Source organism: Tenebrio molitor, chromosome 7 (genome assembly GCF_963966145.1).
Source record: "Tenebrio molitor chromosome 7, icTenMoli1.1, whole genome shotgun sequence".
NCBI classification, from domain to species: domain Eukaryota; kingdom Metazoa; phylum Arthropoda; class Insecta; order Coleoptera; family Tenebrionidae; genus Tenebrio; species Tenebrio molitor.
The window spans coordinates 2413134-2432918 of NC_091052.1; the positions used below are offsets into that span (position 1 = coordinate 2413134).

The 19785-nt window shown below is 35.3% G+C and overlaps 5 protein-coding genes and 2 long non-coding RNA genes across 7 annotated transcripts; 4 read left to right on the top strand and 3 right to left on the bottom strand.

Moving 5' to 3' along the window:
- Window positions 1-113: 113 nt before the first annotated feature.
- Window positions 114-752, bottom strand: LOC138135973 (uncharacterized). Its single transcript, XR_011161131.1, has 2 exons — window positions 636-752; window positions 114-581 (listed from the first exon to the last, which is right to left on the bottom strand). It is a non-coding gene; the product is annotated as an uncharacterized lncRNA (long non-coding RNA).
- A 3096-nt stretch (window positions 753-3848) lies between these two features.
- Window positions 3849-5709, top strand: LOC138135962 (phenoloxidase-activating factor 2-like). Its single transcript, XM_069054976.1, has 5 exons — window positions 3849-4011; window positions 4063-4350; window positions 4408-4824; window positions 4882-5314; window positions 5364-5709. The coding sequence occupies exons 2-5, from the start codon at window positions 4064-4066 to the stop codon at window positions 5559-5561; spliced, it is 1335 nt and encodes a 444-aa protein (XP_068911077.1). The 5' UTR covers window positions 3849-4011; window position 4063; the 3' UTR covers window positions 5562-5709.
- A 102-nt stretch (window positions 5710-5811) lies between these two features.
- On the top strand, window positions 5812-7338 carry LOC138135963 (phenoloxidase-activating factor 2-like). The gene is made up of 3 exons (XM_069054977.1): window positions 5812-6440; window positions 6488-6911; window positions 6963-7338. Exons 1-3 carry the CDS (start codon window positions 5893-5895, stop codon window positions 7143-7145), a joined length of 1155 nt encoding a protein of 384 aa, XP_068911078.1. The 5' UTR covers window positions 5812-5892; the 3' UTR covers window positions 7146-7338.
- Window positions 7339-9075: 1737 nt separating this feature from the next.
- On the bottom strand, window positions 9076-10524 carry LOC138135965 (phenoloxidase-activating factor 2-like). The gene is made up of 3 exons (XM_069054980.1): window positions 10390-10524; window positions 10116-10270; window positions 9076-10063 (listed from the first exon to the last, which is right to left on the bottom strand). The coding sequence occupies exons 2-3, from the start codon at window positions 10265-10267 to the stop codon at window positions 9148-9150; spliced, it is 1068 nt and encodes a 355-aa protein (XP_068911081.1). The 5' UTR covers window positions 10268-10270; window positions 10390-10524; the 3' UTR covers window positions 9076-9147.
- A 193-nt stretch (window positions 10525-10717) lies between these two features.
- LOC138135967 (phenoloxidase-activating factor 2-like) lies at window positions 10718-11939 on the top strand. The gene is made up of 2 exons (XM_069054982.1): window positions 10718-10860; window positions 10908-11939. Exons 1-2 carry the CDS (start codon window positions 10718-10720, stop codon window positions 11809-11811), a joined length of 1047 nt encoding a protein of 348 aa, XP_068911083.1. The 3' UTR covers window positions 11812-11939.
- A 147-nt stretch (window positions 11940-12086) lies between these two features.
- LOC138135966 (phenoloxidase-activating factor 2-like) lies at window positions 12087-16782 on the top strand. Its single transcript, XM_069054981.1, has 3 exons — window positions 12087-12104; window positions 15444-15602; window positions 15652-16782. The coding sequence occupies exons 2-3, from the start codon at window positions 15451-15453 to the stop codon at window positions 16550-16552; spliced, it is 1053 nt and encodes a 350-aa protein (XP_068911082.1). The 5' UTR covers window positions 12087-12104; window positions 15444-15450; the 3' UTR covers window positions 16553-16782.
- Window positions 16783-16875: 93 nt separating this feature from the next.
- On the bottom strand, window positions 16876-19772 carry LOC138135969 (uncharacterized). Its single transcript, XR_011161128.1, has 4 exons — window positions 19483-19772; window positions 18312-18368; window positions 17066-17135; window positions 16876-17007 (listed from the first exon to the last, which is right to left on the bottom strand). It is a non-coding gene; the product is annotated as an uncharacterized lncRNA (long non-coding RNA).
- Between the last annotated feature and the right edge of the window lie 13 nt (window positions 19773-19785).

A 19785-nucleotide genomic window follows, 5' to 3' on the forward strand; every position in this document is an offset into this window, starting at 1 on the left:
AAAATATTAAATAATTATATGTAACACAACTTTGATTAAAATGTGATTAGTGTTGAATGAGCAACCTAAAAAAAATACATACACAAAGAGAATGGTAACAATAAAAAAAAATACAAACTTTCAAACTATATTATAACTACTGTCATTATGTAACAAAATGATGGGACAAAACAACGTACATATAAATAAATATATTTCCTACAGGAAGCACCCAATTACAGGAAATAATGTGCTGAGAGCACAGTACATATGACAAGATTACAGATAATGATCTCAACTCTCTAAAGACAATAGTCGGCATTCTACAGCGTCGAGAATTGTCTTCAGAGAGTCAAAGTGTATGTCACACCTTGTAGCGAACTGATTAAAGTTGTTACACATTAAAATGACCGGCGACTTAAGTAACACATTTGTTCTGTAGCTACGAATATAAAACGTAGTAGAAATAGTTAACTTAACAGTAACACAAACCGGAACACTGCAGAAAAACGAAAGAGCGGAGATCCAAAGACGACCACCGAAAGAACGAAAAGAAGTAAAGAACGAAACAGCGTCCGCACCACAGAACACCTAAGCACGTGCTAAAAACAACTTGGTCTTGGTCTTGGTATTTTTATTTTACCAATTTTACCCACCAAGTTTCTGTTGGCAGTGTCATGGAGGAACGATGGTGGGGCCATCTATAAAAAGTATGATTAACTAAATATGTGTTTCTCGCTGTTTCATATGAAGTGCCAACCCCCTGATCAAATTCGCCTGCAACTCTGTAAAAGCTGACAACCGGAAATGCGTTTAGATTACAGTGGTACCAAAATCATTCAAATTTTCATTGTTACCAACAGATTCAGTCATTCTTGATCACGTTGTATAAATATTATGTTAACTATTTAGATTTGCTTGCATTTACTTCGCAAAGTGTGTGGCAACCAGGCTGTCAATTCAAATGTAACTCTCAAAAACTCCCCTAGGAACCAGGATCAAGCCTACTTTCTCTTGTGCATTGTTGTCAGTTTTACTAAGTTTGCAATAGAAGAATACTCAGACATCCCGGGAAATTCAGCAACATGTTATGTTCATTTGGAAAGGTTCGCATGTCAGGCACTTTAGTGACGGAAATCAACAAACAGTGTGTCCAACGTTAAAAAAATAAATCATGGCCTCCCATTATGCCAAAACAACGTGAAGGAGGTAAAATATTTGAAGATAATACGAAACAAAAGATCAACTCTTATACCTATTGAATACTATGGTAATTTGAATCAGAATGTGTAGTAAAAAAACATATTTGCAAATATATACCATTCACGATGTTTGGGCATAAGGGGAGGCTATGATTTCATTTTTTAACGTTGGATACATGTTTGACTTCTGTCATCTCTGCTGTCACTAAAGTGCCTGATATGCCGACCTATCAAAATGAACGTAACAGTTGCCGAATTTACCGTAATCATAATTAAGCGACTTTAAGACGTATTGATGGTGTTTGTATTAGACTGCAGAACATATTTTCAGTAAGTTACAATGAAGTCAAGTTTTTTTGTGTGTATAAATAGAATCGTAGGTGAGTACAAGAAAAAAATGTAACACGGATAGTGAAGGAAGAAACAACGACCCAATTGAAATGGCACAGGGGTTTTGTAAGACCTATTATAACTTCGCGATAGAGTTGTGAATTTATGGCTTGAGTCTATTTCGAAATGTACTCCTGAAATTTGCCAATATTTTTGTAGATATTGTGAAGAACTTATTTCGGAAGATTGGGCAAAATTAATGTGAAATCTTTCATTTAAAAACGTTTTTCCTTTAATAATTTCATTAGGAGAATCTGACTCGGAATTTGATTGGGATTTTGATGCAGGTAATAATGATTCAGAATTTTCTAATGAAATTATGGAAGTTGAATAGTTTTGTTCTTTTTTGTTATAGACGATGGGTGTGTAAATATTTTGCAGAAAGATTCGAATAAAGTAAGGCTTAATAAGTAGGTACAAGATTTTATACAATCTAGTTCTAGGAATGTTTTGGTTAAAATGAAAAATTCATTGAGAAGTTACTAACTGATTAGTTAAGACACTGTATAGGTGGGTTATCTAAGTGGTGGATAAATTAACAGGAGCCACTTCGTCTTTCGGTCCCGGTCCCTACTATTCTGTAGTTTGTTCAAGTCAGTTTCCTGTTTTGTTAAATTGGATTAAAAATGTGTGAGTATTGTTATATTGCAAACTAGTAAAACTGACAACAATGCACTAGATAATGACGCAGTTTATAACCTCAAACTTAGAAAAACATAACCTAATTCAACAGACAGCTTTACTGCCAACTTAAATGCACTTTTTTCATGGCCTCCCCTTATGCCAAAACATCGTGAATAGCATATACATTACCAATGAGTACACACTCGATTATTATAAAAGTATTGAAAGCAAGTTCGGAGATAACAGACAAAAAGGAAAATTTGTTCATGGTTAACCAGGATAAACTTGTTTAATTGTTCAGTTCTATAAATATGTCTGTATTCTTTCTACCTCTAACCAGTCAGTTGTCTTTTCGAGTAGCTAATCTCAAGTAAGATTTGTCTTTGTAGTTATCGGTTGAATAGAAAACAACTTCTGATTTTACAATGAGGATCTTTCTCACTATTTTTTTATTGCTGGGCATAATATTTGCCCAAGCATCTTCAGTACAAAAATGTGGTGAAGGTGAAGAAATAGATCGCTATGTCTGTGTTCCATATTACATGTGCGTGCAATCAGTTTCCAAGGACACGAATTCCAGGTAACAATAAATATGAAATAAAAATAAATGCATATCTTAAACTTGTCTAAATTCCTTAGGAGTCTATGTGATAACGTCTTGGACATTTGCTGTAACGTGCTTAGTGTCATTAAAAGCGAAATCACGGATTCTCCAGTACAAGAAAATCTTCCTCCAGAATTAGATGTTTGATCACGTATTTGGTATTGTTGTAACTGAAATAAAATCCTCCCAAACTCTTTACGACTCCTTAAATGGAAATAAAAATTAATTGCGTATTGGTGACTTTTATTGAATTCTTTGTGTAGAAGAAAAGAAGAAGAAAGCAAAAATAATCTGTTCAGTTTACTTCGTGCGGCGACGTATCTAGCTAGGTGTATTGGCTAAGAAATAGCAACTTTAATCATTTACATAGCAAAAAAAATTAGCAAGCAAACAGATATCTCCGTGCAAGGATGAATCTTAAATTACAAAAGATCCTAATTATGGAACGCATGTTTATTTGTGATAACTCATGATAACTCATGATCTCTGACATTGAAGGAGAGTACGTGACGCGAATAAATTCTTGGAACTGATCTTTTGATCTGAAATTTTACAACTTATGTAACACAAAAAGTAAACCACCGTATCAGAGGATTTTTGATTTTGTAATTGAAAAAAAACAGATTCGTAAATTTTTCATTTGCATTGCCAAGTGCATTCTTCAAGTGTGTTTTCCAAAAACACTATTTCGAAGAGGGTAAAAACCCAAGAAAAGTTCGTTAACACCAGTGACGTACATGCAATGGGAATAAACCTGTTTCAATAATCTAAATTTATAAACTGTCATATTTTCAAATTAATGACTATTCATCTTCACGATTCCCTGCACACACCTTAGGATTTTTTTCAAGGATAGTCTGGTGCGAGCGTTCGAGCAAGACAGACTTTTTGAAAAGTGCCTTTGTTGGTGAAAATTTCTCTCATCGATCGAGTGCAGGGTAAGACGATGCTTGCAAATAATGAAAACAAGTTTCATGACTCATTTACTTTCTTTTCTTTTCGTTGTTGACTCTATCATTAACAACTTATGCATTATACTTCAAGTAGGTACGTTGAGATAACCTTCAACCTTGCTTGACTACGCTATAAAAATAAAGAATAACCTCTGGGATTTCGTTATTGGATGGTTTTCCCCTGAAACGATCTCATTAAAAGGCAACACTCTCTCCGCTTCGATTGCTTTCAAATAACAAGTTTTTAGTTGTTCGATAAGTAAGTATGTCTAGTATGAAGCGGTCGAATATTAACAAAGTTTTATTTTAGAATGAGGGTTTTCTTTATTTTACTATCGGCGAGTCTGGTTCTGGCCCAAAAAGATGTCGATGATGCTATAAATAGCATTTTCTTGTCAAATAATTCTCTCGACACATTTTTGTCTGATTATGAAGAAATCACGCCGCCACCACTGAAAAGTATAGGAGCCTTGGAGAAATGTGGAGAAGGTGAACAAAGGAATCGTTTTGTTTGTGTACCATATTATAACTGCAACGCTGACACGCACACCGTGGAAGAAAATCCAGATTTAGATGGGTCACGCAGAATAGATATTAGGTACAGTGTTCAACAGAGAATCTAAAAAACAATGTATAAGTGATGAAATAATTTTAGGATCAAAGAGAATGAGGAACGTAAATGTGATCACTATATGGAAGTTTGTTGCGAAGTAAGTAATTCCCAAACCGGCGGTGACAATAGTAATAGCGGTCGAATGACAACAAAACCGACTGCAGTACCAACAAAACCAACTGCAGTACCAACAAAACCCACTAAACCTTCAAGACCTACAAATAATTCGCAAACAGGAGGAAATAATGCTTCAGGACAAAGAGTAAACTGTGGTATCAGAAACATCCAAGGAATCGATTTTAATCTAATCGGAGGGACCAACGAGGCCAATTTCGGTGAATTTCCTTGGATAGTAGCAATACTGAGAAAAAATCCCGCTCCCGGGGAAAACCTAGCAATCTGTGGGGGTTCTCTAATCGGACCAAGAGTTGTTCTAACTGGCGCCCATTGCGTAGCCAAGTAAGTAATCTGAAATTGTATAGTGACATTCACTGTTAATTTTGCTTTCCTTCTTAGCGTTGATATTAGTACTATCAAGATTAGAGCAGGAGAATGGGACACTCAAACCGAGAACGAACGGATTCCGTACCAAGAACGCAACATCAAACAGAAAATCATCCACGACCATTTCATGAAAGGCAACCTCTACAACGACATCGCTCTTCTAATTCTGGATCGTAATCTGGCAAAAACAGAAAGCGTTGGTACCATATGTTTACCAGAACAAGATGAACACTTTGATGCAAGGGACTGTTTTGCGACAGGATGGGGCAAAAATGTTTTCGGGCAACAGGGACAGTATGCCGTCATTCCTAAGAAAATTCAAATGCCACTGGTTCACACCAATGCCTGCCAACAAGCTTTGAGAAAAACTCGATTAGGAAATTCGTTTATTCTTCACAGATCGTTTATTTGTGCCGGAGGTGAACCCGATCTGGACACTTGTACTGTAAGTACTTCTTAAAATCTATTACTTGAGTTACTTCATTATCTTCTAGGGCGACGGAGGAAGTCCTTTGGTGTGTCCTGATCGGAAGAATCCCAATCGTTATTTACAAGTTGGAATAGTCGCTTGGGGTATTGGTTGTGGTGAAAATCAAGTTCCTGGGGTTTATGCCGATGTTGCCACGTTTAGGAATTGGGTTGACGAAAAACTGCAAGAAATAGGTATTGGTACATCCTCTTACCTGATATGAATTATTTACTATTATATGACATGCGTCTAAAATTTGTAATTTTTATTTCACCTAGTTATTAAATGATATTCCCTTATTTATGTAAATCTATGTCAAAAAAGATTACAGTTGTTACAATTTGTGATAAATAAAAATATGTAATGAGTGAGTGAATTTAATCAATGCAAATGACGGTTTTAGATAAAAAGTACTTCCTGAATGCAAGAAACCTGATAGAGAAATATATTGTTTCTTTGTACGCTCATATTTACGTAGAATCAGACAAAGGCAAAAAGTAAAAATATTTCAATTGAAATAAGCAACAAGGGAAAAGATTATTAAATACTTTTAAATGTTCTCTCCAAGAGGCCACAAGAAGACCACAATCATTGTTACACTTATTCAGTTGTTCGTTTTTAACGGAACCAAGGGTCAAGACTTCTTTGGTAATTATGAAGAAGTAACGTCACCACCTCCTGAGAGCATTGGCCCTCTCCCAAAATGCGGCGAAGACGATCAAAAAGGCCAGTTCAAGTGTGTTCCGTATTATAACTGCGATCCCATAACTAACACCATCGTCAATTATCCCGAAGTTGACGGGTCCAACATAATTAACAAAAAATACCCAACTACCCATCAGCCTCGGTGTGGAGGTTTATTAGAAGTTTGTTGTCAAATACCCAATGGCACAGTAAATTCATTTGAGTACGTTCCGACTATCAATTTTGAGTTTGAACCAAAATGCGGGATTAAAGATAAACGAGCCAACGAAACCAGACTTGGACAGTTTCCCTGGATGGTGGCCCTTCTAGAAGCACATACAGAAGAAACTAAGATTTTTTGTAGCGGTTCTTTGCTTTCTCCGGTGGTTGTTTTGACTGCAGCTCATTGCGTTCAAAAGTAAGTTATTTATTTCACAGAAACTCAATCAAATCGAAACTCTTTAGTTTAAAGCTTGAGCAAATTAGAGTAAGAGTTGGAAAATGGAATGTTGAATCCAAGAATGAGGAAGTTCCGTACCAAGACAAGAGTGTTTCTAAAATTGTGATTCATGAACACTATTTGGACAGTACTTTGTACAACGATGTAGCGCTTTTGGTTCTAAACAGCTCAATCACGAAGAGAGACAACGTAGGAACCATGTGTTTGTCAAGGGATGTTGCAATTTTAGATTCACAAAACTGTTTGGTGACAGAATGGGATAACAAGTCGCTTCAAGGCAAAAATAGCTACACTGGTGTTCTAAAGGCGCGTCAGTTTTCTTTAATTTCGAAAAAGAGTTGTCAAAAGGAGTTACGGACAAAATTGGGTGAAGAATTTGTACTACACCACTCCTTCATTTGCACCAATGACGGTAACGGGACTTGCTGGGTATGTCAAAAAGAATTTTTCGGTGCCATTTTATTTTTTTTATTTTTTTAGGGTGACGGTGGAGGTCCGTTAGTCTGTCCAGATTCCGCCCAACGATATTTTCAGATTGGCATCGTTTCTTGGAGTGTTGACTGCGGACTACCATACGTGTACACCAAAGTCATTGGGTTTGTAGACTGGGTCGATTTAAAATTGAGGGAACTCGGATACAATTCGATTTCGTACACTTTATAGAATGAAGCACCTAAATAAAATGTGTAAATGAGAAAATCCCTTAATTATTTTTGAATTTGAAAGTTTCAATCTCAAAATAAGATATTTTTATCTTGTTAATTGTTTGTACATAATTATATCGATTTCACATTTTTCTGTAATTATGCGCTTGATACATTTTTGAAGTGAAAACTTCTTTAAGCGCGCCACATACATTTTACAGACACTGTAAAATCGTTCGCAGCACAAGCTAAAATCGGAAAATCGTTCGCAGATCAGCGAAAATCGTTCACAGCACGACACGGCAAGCTAAAATCAAGGGAGTCAAGTTTTTTAGTGGAGCGAGCGAAAAACAATCAACTGTGCGTCACTTGTCAATTTTAAATTTTCATTGTACGTTGTGTTGTGACTTGATTGACCTCAGTGCAGAGCTGCAGGAGTAACTGTAAAGGGTGTTTTTTTTAAATTTGGCGTTGAAGTAGGCGTTGGAGAGTCGATTGAGATCGCACCACTCGTGTAAAACGTAAGATTGAAACAGCTGATCCGTGATCCGTAACTTGTATAGTGCGTTCACAATTGACACTTCAACGTCTACTTCGACGCCAAATTTTAAAAAACACCCGTTATATGTATACAGGATATTTCACGAGTGATAATAAACCTGAGGTAATTTAAAATGCAACCCACACTATATTTCCGAAAAAAGCTGGCTACTGTCACTAAAATGTCCGGCTTTTAAAAAAAATATATTGTGGGTTGAATTTATTATTCCGTCACGCTCATTATCACTCGTGAAATACCCTGTATAGTTTTATATAATATAAACGATACAGACACGACAAAAATATTGTAAGTTTACAGATGTATGTATGATTTAATACGTATTTCTCAATTATATGGCTTCAACAATTTATCTATTGGAAAACTTTGTGTAGCAAAATGTGAAGAGGAAAATGGACAAATTATCATAATACAGGGTATTGGTATTACTATGAAAACTTGTGTTGTGTTCAATATCATCGTCAAAAAATAAAATTTAAACATTCGAACCTAACCTCACAAATACAGATTTTTGATGTTTATTTAAAAACAGCATTGGATTTAAATAATATTAATTATTTATGCCTTGCTCCTTATTTCTCCAAGTACTATCATCCATAATAATATAATTTATAGAATACATATTACTTATAATCAGTAACGAGCATCATAGAAGTTTTCACTTCTGTCGTACGGTCTTAAGCAGACACTTTTTTTATATATTTTTTTGCAAATCGTAATGAAAGTAGCGAGCAGCACTTTTTAAAACGAAAAATCGTAATGAAACTAGTACTTTTTTAAACGAAAAATCGTAGTGAAAGTAGAACTTTTTTCCATCATTTTATTCCATTTCCTCGGAGATGATTGTCAAAGCACCCATACTTTTTTAAATTTTTCATAAATCCTTTTAGGCCAAATTTCTCAACTTACAACGATATGCAAAAAATAGCATGTACAACACGTTATGAAAGTCTCTTTTTTTCACTCATTTGCTTGATTAACTCGGGCTACGCTCTGCAAATTCATGACTTTTATAACTCGTTGTACAAATAACTATTGCCAAGTCCGTTGATTTTGCTGGAATCAGTTTTCGACAGCCTTAAATTCGTCCAATTTTTTTTTAAATTAACCTGCTTGGTTTTTCCTTCTTCATTTAATAAATATCGAATTTGTTTATAAAAAAAAAACAATATATCAACACCAACGAACCACATAAAAACCGCATCACACTAAAAAAGAATAAAATTCTTGAATTCTGTGGTTAAATAACTATTGTTTTCTTGAGTGACCTCAAAATCCTATCTGACTGTTAAACATAAAATATGTACCTAGCAACGATAATGATATTTTTATAATTGAAATAAGTAGACTTATCTCACGTTTAATTTTGGTTTGTTGTTAATAATGCTACTTAAAAAATAACTGGTTTATATTTTCTTAAAAACATTTACGATACAAAAAACTACATAAAAAACAACAACAGCTAATAACTATAACGACTAATAGGAACATTTTTCTTAGTAAGTTCGTCATCAATCCACTTTCTGAAATAAGCAACGTCCACATAAGCTCCAGGAACATCTTTAGTTCCGCACCCGATGCCCCAAGACACAATTCCTACTTGATGGTAACGATATTCTTGTCCTGCTATTGGACAAACCAGAGGTCCGCCACCATCGCCAGTACACGCGTCCTTACCTTCTATACCTCCGGCGCACATAAAACTCCGATGAAGTTTGAAGAAATTGCCTAATCTGGTTTTTCTGAAATTACTCTGACACCGATCTCGACCTATAACTGGTAATTCGATCTTTTTAAGAATCACTTGATAGACGTCGGGATTCTCAAATTGTTCTGTGCCCCAACCAGTAACGAAACACTCACTGGAAACCTCAACGGCTCCTTGTGGTGGCAAACAAGCGACGTTAACGTGGGGGGCGATGTCAACAGGAGTGTCCAAAAACAACAAAGCTACATCGTTTTGAAGATTTTTTTTGACAAACCCGGAATGCACTACTACTGATACCACAGTCCTGTCTTGATAAGAGAAGATTTCTCTGGTGGTCTGACTGTCCCATTCTCCTGCTCGAATTTTGAAGCTGCCGGCGGCATTGACGCAATGAGCGGCAGTAAGTACCACTTGCGGGTGGATCAGCGAACCTCCGCATTTGTACAAATGTTTGTCACTTTTCTTGCTTTTGTAAAATACAGCGACCATCCACGGAAACTCGCCAAACTGGGCTTCGTTGTTAGTATCGCCTATGATGCGGTATCCCACTCCGTCGGGATTACGAAACCCGCAACCCTTATCTATGACTTTTGAAGGGGATCGAGTTACGGCAGTTGTGTCGTTCTTGTTGCAGCAAATTTCCAAGTAATCGTCGCATTCGTCTTTTATTCTAAAATGAAAGTATATTGATGGAGCTGCTAATTATAATAACATTAATATACCGTATGTCAATAACTCCCACGCCGTTAGTATTAATCGTTCCATTTACGCATAGGTAGAATGGTACGCATTCGCATTCATCCGTATTTGTTTGTCCATACACACCACAAGAAAAACATAACAAAACGATGAGAGATATTTTATACCGGAACATTTTCTGAAAAGGGAAACACAAAACGAATAAATCTAAATGTTTAATAAAAGCATTTAAGTTATTTGACAGATTGCGACTGATGGTGTTAAATATTAATGTTTATCAAGTTATTAAAGACTTGCCTGATTTAGAGACGTCAGAGATTTCAATAGCTGTGCAACAACCGCTGTGTTCTGATTGATAATCGCTATTTTTTGCACTGTGAGTAATTGCGTTTGCAAAGCATAAATTATTTTATGTGTAAATAACACAGAAGATGTCGCTGTTTAGTTGATATTTTTATCTTTGTTTCTTTAGCTCAGAGGGGCTGTACGATAACCCAGGTTTTTCCGTCGTGTGTATAAACCCAAAACAGTCGCATAATTTCCCCACTAATTAAAATAAAGCATTTTGTTTAAAATTCACATTCGTCGCAAATCAAGAGTACTCACTGCGAGGAAGTCTGGTAAGATGTGGAATTATTTTTCAGTGATACTGTTGTTGCATTATGTATCTTCACAAAATACCGATAACTGTATTTGTATCCGGTATACTTTATGTGAAGAGAACAATGGGACTGTGATTACGGATGGCGCAAATTTAATCGATGAAAGGTCGGTATTTATCTGGCACTGAACACAAAAATAAAAATGTCTTTCAGGATTGGGCCGTTCTGTCCTTCATGTGACTGCAGTGACGGCGAAGTCTGCTGCAGTATCGATGGCAATCGAATAACTCCTGTGCCATCCCTGCGCCATAACAAATGCGGTTTTCGCAATCCAGACGGAACAGGTTTCAAAATTGGCAGCGACGGTGAGGATACAGCGTTCGGAGAATTTCCATGGATGATTGGGATTTTCGAAAATGGAACGTACAAATGTGGCGGCTCTTTAATCCACCCATCTGTGGTACTCACAGCCGCCCATTGCGTGCGCAAAGACAACTACACCGTCAGAGCGGGCGAATGGGACAGTTCTGGCACATCTGAAGTTTTGAAACATCAGGATCGAAAAGTGGCCTCCGTTAAACTTCACGAAAAGTTCGATTACAAAAAGCGCAACTATCACTACGACATCGCGTTGGTGTTCCTAGAAAAACCGCTTACGCTAGACACACATATTAATTTGACATGCTTGCCGCCAGCAAATACTGTCGTCAGTAACGTGCGCTGTTACGCCACTGGGTGGGGGAAAGACAAGTTCGCTGCGGATGCGAAAACTCCAGCGATTCTCAAAAAAATTGATCTTCCAATAGTCAGCTCCAGTACCTGTCAATCACAATTGAGAAAGACGCGATTGGGAGAGTATTTCATTTTGGACAAGAGTTTTGTTTGCGCCGGAGGTGAAAAGGACAAAGATGTTTGCATCGGGGACGGTGGTGGTCCTCTGGTTTGTCCGATTGATGGACAAGAGGAGAGGTACCAACAAGTTGGAATCATTGCTTGGGGTATCGGGTGCAATGACGAAAATGTACCGGGAGTTTACACCAATGTGCCTGTTTTACGAGACTGGATCGACAGAGAAATGAAGAGTAAAAATTTGGATACAACTCAGTATCAATATTAGAAGACCCAAACAAGAAAATTCGTGTTGAACAAGCAGTTAAAAAATTAATTTGTGTTGTTTGTTTATTGTTTTAATACATTATCTCTATGTTATAATCGACACAAATAAACAGATTTATCCAATAATAACTGTGTGTGACCCCTTAAGTCTTTTCCCGTATGCAATTACACACTATGACTAGCAAGGTTTTTCCATCGCAAGATAAAGCCCGTGACCCCAGACATTTTACTCTTAATTTGGTTTAGACTTGTTGCGAAATAATTGAAGGCAATCATCGCAAGATCTGAAAAGGAGTGAGTAACACCTATTCATTCTTTTTTCTACGACCACTACCGTAAATACCCATTTTTAAAGTTTACTGAAGAATCTATAGTAAAGTTAAAATAAGAATGGTACAATGATCTCATCAACTCCATGTGTGCAGAATACTGCCAGTGGCGCAACAAAAGGGTACAACATTTTTGGCTGAAATTAAAAATGTTTCCAAATTGTAATGAAGAAAGTGCAAAAAGGAAGTACATATATTATAAAAAATAATAGTTATTTTTGCAACAAGTGAGTAAAGTAATACATATGTACTTTTTTTTACGAGAGGGAAAATTTGAGGCTCGAGCGAAGCGAGTGCGCAAATCCGCTGAGTAAAAAAAAAGATACTTTACTAACGAGTTGCATACAAATTTTTTTTGGCGCCCGTAAGTTTAGATAACAATTTTTTCGACACTCAAAATTTGAAAATTTTCTCCTGTGTGAAACCGTGGACCTTTAAAACGCTCGTTTTACTCGCGTTTTAAATTGGCCCACTCATGCCAAAAAAATCTCAATTTACATACGAACTCGTTAAAAAAACTACTAATTATGAATGAAAAATTTTATAATTGCGTTAAAAAATGACACGCTACGGTACTTTTTTAACGCAAAATGCGTGCAAAAATGAACCGCAATGGCACTTTTCAATATGATTTAATTCTGGGAGATAAGGAGGTAAACGTCAGTCATGTTGCTTCATAATTTCGACTATGGCAATTATAAATTGTCGCTGATTTATTATTATTATGATATTCACAAATTTTCTACGTTTGCAATAATCTCGCGTACTTAAAAACTCACAAACTTACTAGACTACTTGAAAATTTTAATTTAACTTTTAAAAATAACTTTATTTCACATAATATACCTCAGTATTCAAGACAATAAATTGTTAAATAATTTAAACGATTTGCATCACAACAAAGAGATTTTTTATTTGGTTGTTTTATTGATATGACATAAGTGAAACAGGTTTTCACGACGCCGCTGGTGCTTTTTATGCATATTTATGAAACTGATCCTTAATGACGTCAAATTAAACGTTATTCAGCGTTAATGACCTATCCTGTACCAAAACACCTTTCTGCGCATATGACATCATTATACCATCCTTATTTTAACATTGCTATAGCTACGGTGTAAATGTCTTCTTAGGCACAATGTACCTATGGCATAAATGATTCTGAATAGGAGTGAGAATTAGGCACGAAATTCAGAAAATTAAACCACAAGTTGTTCATAATGTTCTAAACGAATTTGTAACGTTTGCCAATTGATGGAGTTATTGTTTTGGGATTTGTTCTTTTTTTTGCAAAAAAAAGAAACAGAAAAAAACGTGAGAAAAGAAATTCTAATTTACCCTGCATTGTATTATATTACTTATTTTATTTAATTCAGGTTCTACGAGAGGCTGCACCATTGGAAGAGATTTTAAATCAAACGACTCCACATACTTTACATAAAATTTATTGAAAAAGTAATCGTGCTTTGGTGGTGTTTGGTCCTAATAAAACAAAAAAATAAATTAACAAATTTAATATGTAATGGCTTTTCGGTTTTGGCAGATGTTTGCTTGAAGTTTTGTTTTGACTGAATAAAATTTGTCTTGCGGCCAGTGATTGAAATTTGACTTATAGATAAGTGACTAAGCTGAATAAATAAATGTATGAACATGAAACAGCATTAAAAGAATTTGAGATGTGAACTATCTAATTCTACAAAGATTTGAATTGTCTCCCCTGTTAAATTGACCCCGCATGAATTCTCATGCAACTTCTCAGTCAAACCAGGAACAATACCAGAAGAATAAAAATGAAAGGTGTCATCAGACCTCTACGCATCAGACTTATGAGATATTTTGTGTGGCGTGGTTGCATTTTGTGCTCTGCGCCGGACTACAGAGCCGTACTATCTAAAGTTGACTCAAGTTGCAAAAAACCAATTTGGATTTGCAACAGCAATTTTATGGCATTAGTCGTTTGAAATTCAATCAAAACTATGATTTTCTGGTCCCTTTGTGCCTTTATTTGGTTCAAAAATATGAAAAAAAAATGCTGTTGCAAATGACAAGTGGTTTTTTGCAACTTGAGCCAACTATATAGTTGAGTACGTAGACATTGGCGAAGCCTCCTCGAAATTTAATTAAGAAAAAGTTGCCTTGGCGAGAACGCGTTTGTCCCATCGTTAAATGCAAAAAGATACTTTGCGTTAATAAATTTAAAACAAATTAAATTAAAGATTAAGGAGTGATTTAAAAAGTGTTTTTGTAATTTGCGTCCATTTTGATTCTCTAATAGACATATTAACGAACACGACGTCATCATCTGGGCCATTATTTCACGGAACATTTTACGAACATTTTTAGGTTGGCAAAGCTTGATCCGTCATGCGTGTGAGTTTAAATTACAAAATGTGCAAAGAATTTTTTATCAGGATTTATCAGGCAACAAATTCGCGACCGTATTTTTGGCAATTTCACGTATTTCAGCGGGCGTACATGAAAGATTATCTTCCATATTCGTGTTTTGTGACAGAATTTGGATAAAACAAAAAGCGACTTTGAAGACTTGATCAAATTTTCACTTTTAAAATTAAGACATTACCAACCGCCACAAAAATCCCTAAATCGAGGAAAGTAAACATTTTTGTTTAAAAACGGCTTAAAAAGGGCAAATTACAAAAAATAGTATAAAAAACCCGTTTCATAAGACCTTGAAGCACTCATTCTTTAAAATAACTCGTGGCTACGCTACTCGTTTTTTAATCTTGAATTCGTGCTTCAAGACTGGTCTCATGAAACTTCGAAACCTATAACATGACCCCTGTTGCCATTTAAAGTTTTTGAGTTCTTTCCCCTTGTGCCGCCTTTGGGTGAAATAGAAAAATATAATTTATGCCAAAAGATGACAATTAACAAAATGTAAACTAACTTGTCAGAGGATTTTTGTCAGAAATCAACGACATACGTAAAAAAATCCACTAAATTTGAAGAAATATAGAAATTGTTGATATGATTATTAATTATTTGAAGTGCTTAGTACCAACGAAAAAAAGGATAACTGATAAAACTTTCATCCCGAATTTATGGGGTTTTTATCTTTGACTTTGACATCTTGAACCTTGCAACTTTTATATCAAGACAAATTTTTCTCTGAAAACATTAAAACTTGTTTTGATGATTAGTACTGAGATATGGTTTTCCAGTGTAATCTTTCTCTGTATTTAACATTCGATAACGTGTTTCCAACAAAAACAACCAGTTTAGTTAACGTTTTTATTTAATAATAAATAATAATTACATGTCTTCTCATCACGAATATTTTTAGGCATAAAATGTGGAGTGTTTTGGTATTCGTTTTTTTATTTGTAATTAGTGCTTCGTTTTCACAAGAAACAACCTTCTGCAAATGTGTCAACTCCTACTTATGTCGAAAAAATGGGACCATAATTACGGATGGAGGTGGAGAGTTCATTATTACCGAAAGGTAAGAATTAACAAAACTGAAACGAAAAAATAAATGTGTCGCTTTTTAGAATAAAGGAAACGTGTCGGTGTAATTGTCCCAATGATTTAGTCTGTTGTCGACTAGAATCTGGCGATATGTCAATCGATCCCGCACAACCAGGATCCAAATGTGGATTCCGCAACCCAGACGGCACAGGTTTCAAAATAGGTGCTAATGGTGAAGGAGCCAATTTTGGAGAGTTTCCATGGATGATGGGAATTCTTACGGAAAGTGGAGGTTACAGGTGTGGAGGGTCCCTAATCCATCCTTCTGTTGTACTGACAGCCGCTCACTGCGTTGTCTCTAAGAGCACTTACATTGTGAGAGCTGGCGAATGGGACAGTTCTAATACTAAAGAAATTTTAAAACATCAAGACCGCACTGTTTCGTCTAAAAAAATCCACGAAGATTACATCCCTGGAATATACCACAACGATATTGCCCTCTTGTTTTTGAATGAACCGTTTAAGCTGGACTCACATATAAACGTAACTTGTTTACCCCCATCGAATGCTAGCTTTGAGAATGTGAGATGCGTCGCCACAGGCTGGGGGAAGGACAAGTTTGGATCCACAGGAAAATATGACCCCCTTCTTAAAAAAATCGAGTTACCTTTGGTACAAAGAAACACCTGTCAAGAAAATTTAAGAGCGACTAGACTGAGAAGATATTTTTACCTTCATCCTAGTTTTCTGTGTGCAGGAGGAGAAAAAGATAAAGATGCTTGCATCGGGGACGGAGGTGGTCCGTTGGTTTGTCCGATTAATGGACAAGAAAACAAATACTACCAAATAGGGGTGGTTTCTTGGGGGATAGAATGCGGTCAAGAAAATGTACCAGCCGTGTATTCCAACATCCCCTTCTTGAGACAATGGATCGATAAGCAAATGCAAGATAAAAATCTTGACATAAGCGTGTACCAATACTAACATTTGCCAGTTGTATCTTGGAACAAATAATTTTAAGACAAAACCAAAATACTTTGTTACCGCAGATGCTGCAACCATCAATACACGCCGGCACATTTCTCAATTAAATAGCATTTATTTTTTATTGTATCCGTTTTAAAAACATTATGGTTTTATTATACGATATAATTATACACTTATATAAATAAAATTTCTCACAAAATCGATCTATGTGAAGGAAATCAAATTAACTGCAGTTGTTTTAATTTGGTATTTATCCAAGTAAAAAAATTCATAAATCACTTTTTCAACTGCTTATTTCACGGTCAAGAATTGGGGGTTCATTAGCATAGCTGCCTGTTTTATTACACATGTTATAATGAATTACAACAAAAAATTTAATCTGTAAAAATTGTTAATCTTTCAGCATCTGCTTCCTCATTAGTCACTAATTCTGTGATTATGTTAAACTGCAACTAAAAAACAAGTATGTAAGTGTTAAACAAAGAACGTAGGTAATAATGAATAATTTACCTTTTCTTGTGACGTTTCATATCTTAACACAAGAAGCCGTTAACTTTCAAATATTTACATCCATATGGAGCTAAAACAAAACCGTCGTCTGCGCTGATCGTAATAACAAGTCGTGCCAATCGCTCAAAACTCTGCGTCCGGAAAAAAGTCAAAATATCGGTAGATGTCACCACCTCGCGCGTTATGGGAAACTGTAATAGTATTACAGAAATTACAGAAGGAAAAATTTATTCAAATTGTCAAAATTTAAATGTCTAGCTGTTTCTAGCGAATACAAATTGATATCACAAAATGATTTGCATTATTGTCATTGAAGTTCTTATTGTATTTGTTATTTTGACAATCAATGACAATTGATACTTATTCGAGTTTCAAACCCTTTTTATGTCTAGCTGTTTCTCGCGAACACAAATTAATATTACAAAATGATTTGCACCGATTATGATTGAAGTTCTTATTGTATTTATTGTTATTTTGATAATCAATGACGAATTAATGGTTGACATTTATTCTAGTTGTAAACCTTCCGTAGTTATTACAGTTTCCATTCATTCGCGATCCAACTGATCCAAGTGCCTCTGGTGGCCATTTCACATCGAATGGCACGACTTGTTATTATCGGCGCGGACGACGAACAAAACGATTATTTACAGGCAAACAATTATAAGAATGATCAATTATTGTTACTATTTTTTAACAACAGATGCGTAAAATTATTAAATTTATAAGTATTTTAACAGTTGAGCATATCGTCAAAGTACTGGTTCTGTTATTTATATACATACGTTCAAATAGGTACCTATCTATAATGGCACAGACAGTCATAATTGTAACTCTAATGTTTGTACTGCGTTTCACAAGTACGTACGAAATCGAAAAAATAAATATTACAAACTGTATTCAATGATGCAATTATTTATGTATGTTGCTAAATGTACACATAAAATTTATATTATGTAAATTTTTATATGTATATACAAACCCATTCTGTAAATAAACTTCCGGGATTAAAACAGTGGTCCGAAATCTTGTTTTTAAAATATTTGTTATACAGAAATTCCGTTTAAGTAATGTGAAACGTGTGACGTAAGTGCAACATTATGAACTTGTTCTGCAACATTTATTTTGTTTGAATTAGCATTAGTCAAAAAATGAAACAAATCAAAATGGAATTAAACTAATTGGTAAGTACGTTATTATTTTTAAATGTGCTTTTTGGAAAGTTGTAATGTTACATAATACTCACTTTCTTTACATAAAACTTCATCACCTGTTTCTGATAAAGAGAGGTGAACCCCACCATCTGCAAAAATATACAACATTAATTAAAATCCCTTAGGCGCTGTCATCTTTTGAATAAAATTTTCTACTGTCCTTGACTTCCGATATGAGTGAGCGTTCCTACTCCTTGTTATATCAACGGAAGCACACTTTCTAAATTGTATTCTTAGTTTAATTGAAATGTTGGTGAGACTCCATTATATAGAAACGACATAACTGTTTATTCAAGTAGCACCAATTTCAACAAGTTTATAAACAATGCGTTGAGTTGTTTGTAATGCAGCCATTTAAATTTGTCATTAAATTTTTTTTTCAAAAATTCTTGTCAGTCATTTATCGTAACTGAATTTGTCAGAAGTAATTGAACCATATCGCATTCTAGGTGGAAAACTATTTTCTGTCTTGTGTTAGCGTGGGCATCGAAAAATAAAAAAGGAGAAACTTTTATCTGCATTCCGCGGTTTCGAACTGAAAGATCCGGAATATAGGGATATCGAATTCTTGAAGAGGAAATGTGATACGAATTCCCATTTATTTTTATTTTTCTTATTGACGCCGTTCAACGGTTCCAATTAAAGATAAACACATGTTTTGCTTCGTAAGTTTTCGTTAGTTTATGGATATTTAAAAGCGCGAAAGTTTGAAATTGTAAATGTTTTTCGGCGAATCGTTCGCCTTGAGACTGGAACATACAAAATTTAATTTTATTGTACCCGTAATAGATATAGGTCGTCGATGACAAGCATGCGGTAAACACATGTTGGGAAATCATAAACAATCGATTTTTTTGCTGTTCAATTTGAACACAAAGTGCTGAAAGATACAGTTCTGACCGCCAATTAGCCACACCTTTGCATAAATGATTCCACAAAGTGCGATCGAATTCATAACCAAGAAGAATGTTCAATTTTAACAAGTTATTTACAAAAAACAAAGTAACAAGAATCAAATGGTCGATCACGACTTCGGTTATGGTCCATTGTCCGATTATTTCTGAATAGAGTGTACACATGAAGCGGAGTAATTTAAATATAAGTTTAACATTATGCAAATCAGAAAAACCATGCAGTGTGCTTTTTTTTTAATTGTGTGGTACGTACAAATACATCAGTAAATAAAACTGAAATGTTGTTTACCTTGAACTTCCGACGAGTAGGCAACCAACAATACTGTCGATCAGCTGTTTGCCAAAAAACATCTTCAAAATCCACATTATGGCCTCAAAAACCCCATCAAAAATCACCTAACCTCCATAACCGTGCTTCGTAACAAGTGAAGTGGAACTCCACCAATCACGATCGTTTTCGATGCATCAACGTCACCTGCAACCTGAAAATTCGCTAGTTTTACACTTACACTTACATCACGTTTTCACTTTCCAAGTCCAGGAACTGCGATAGCTGACTGCAAACCGCAGCAGTGTCAATTTCTTTGTGCAC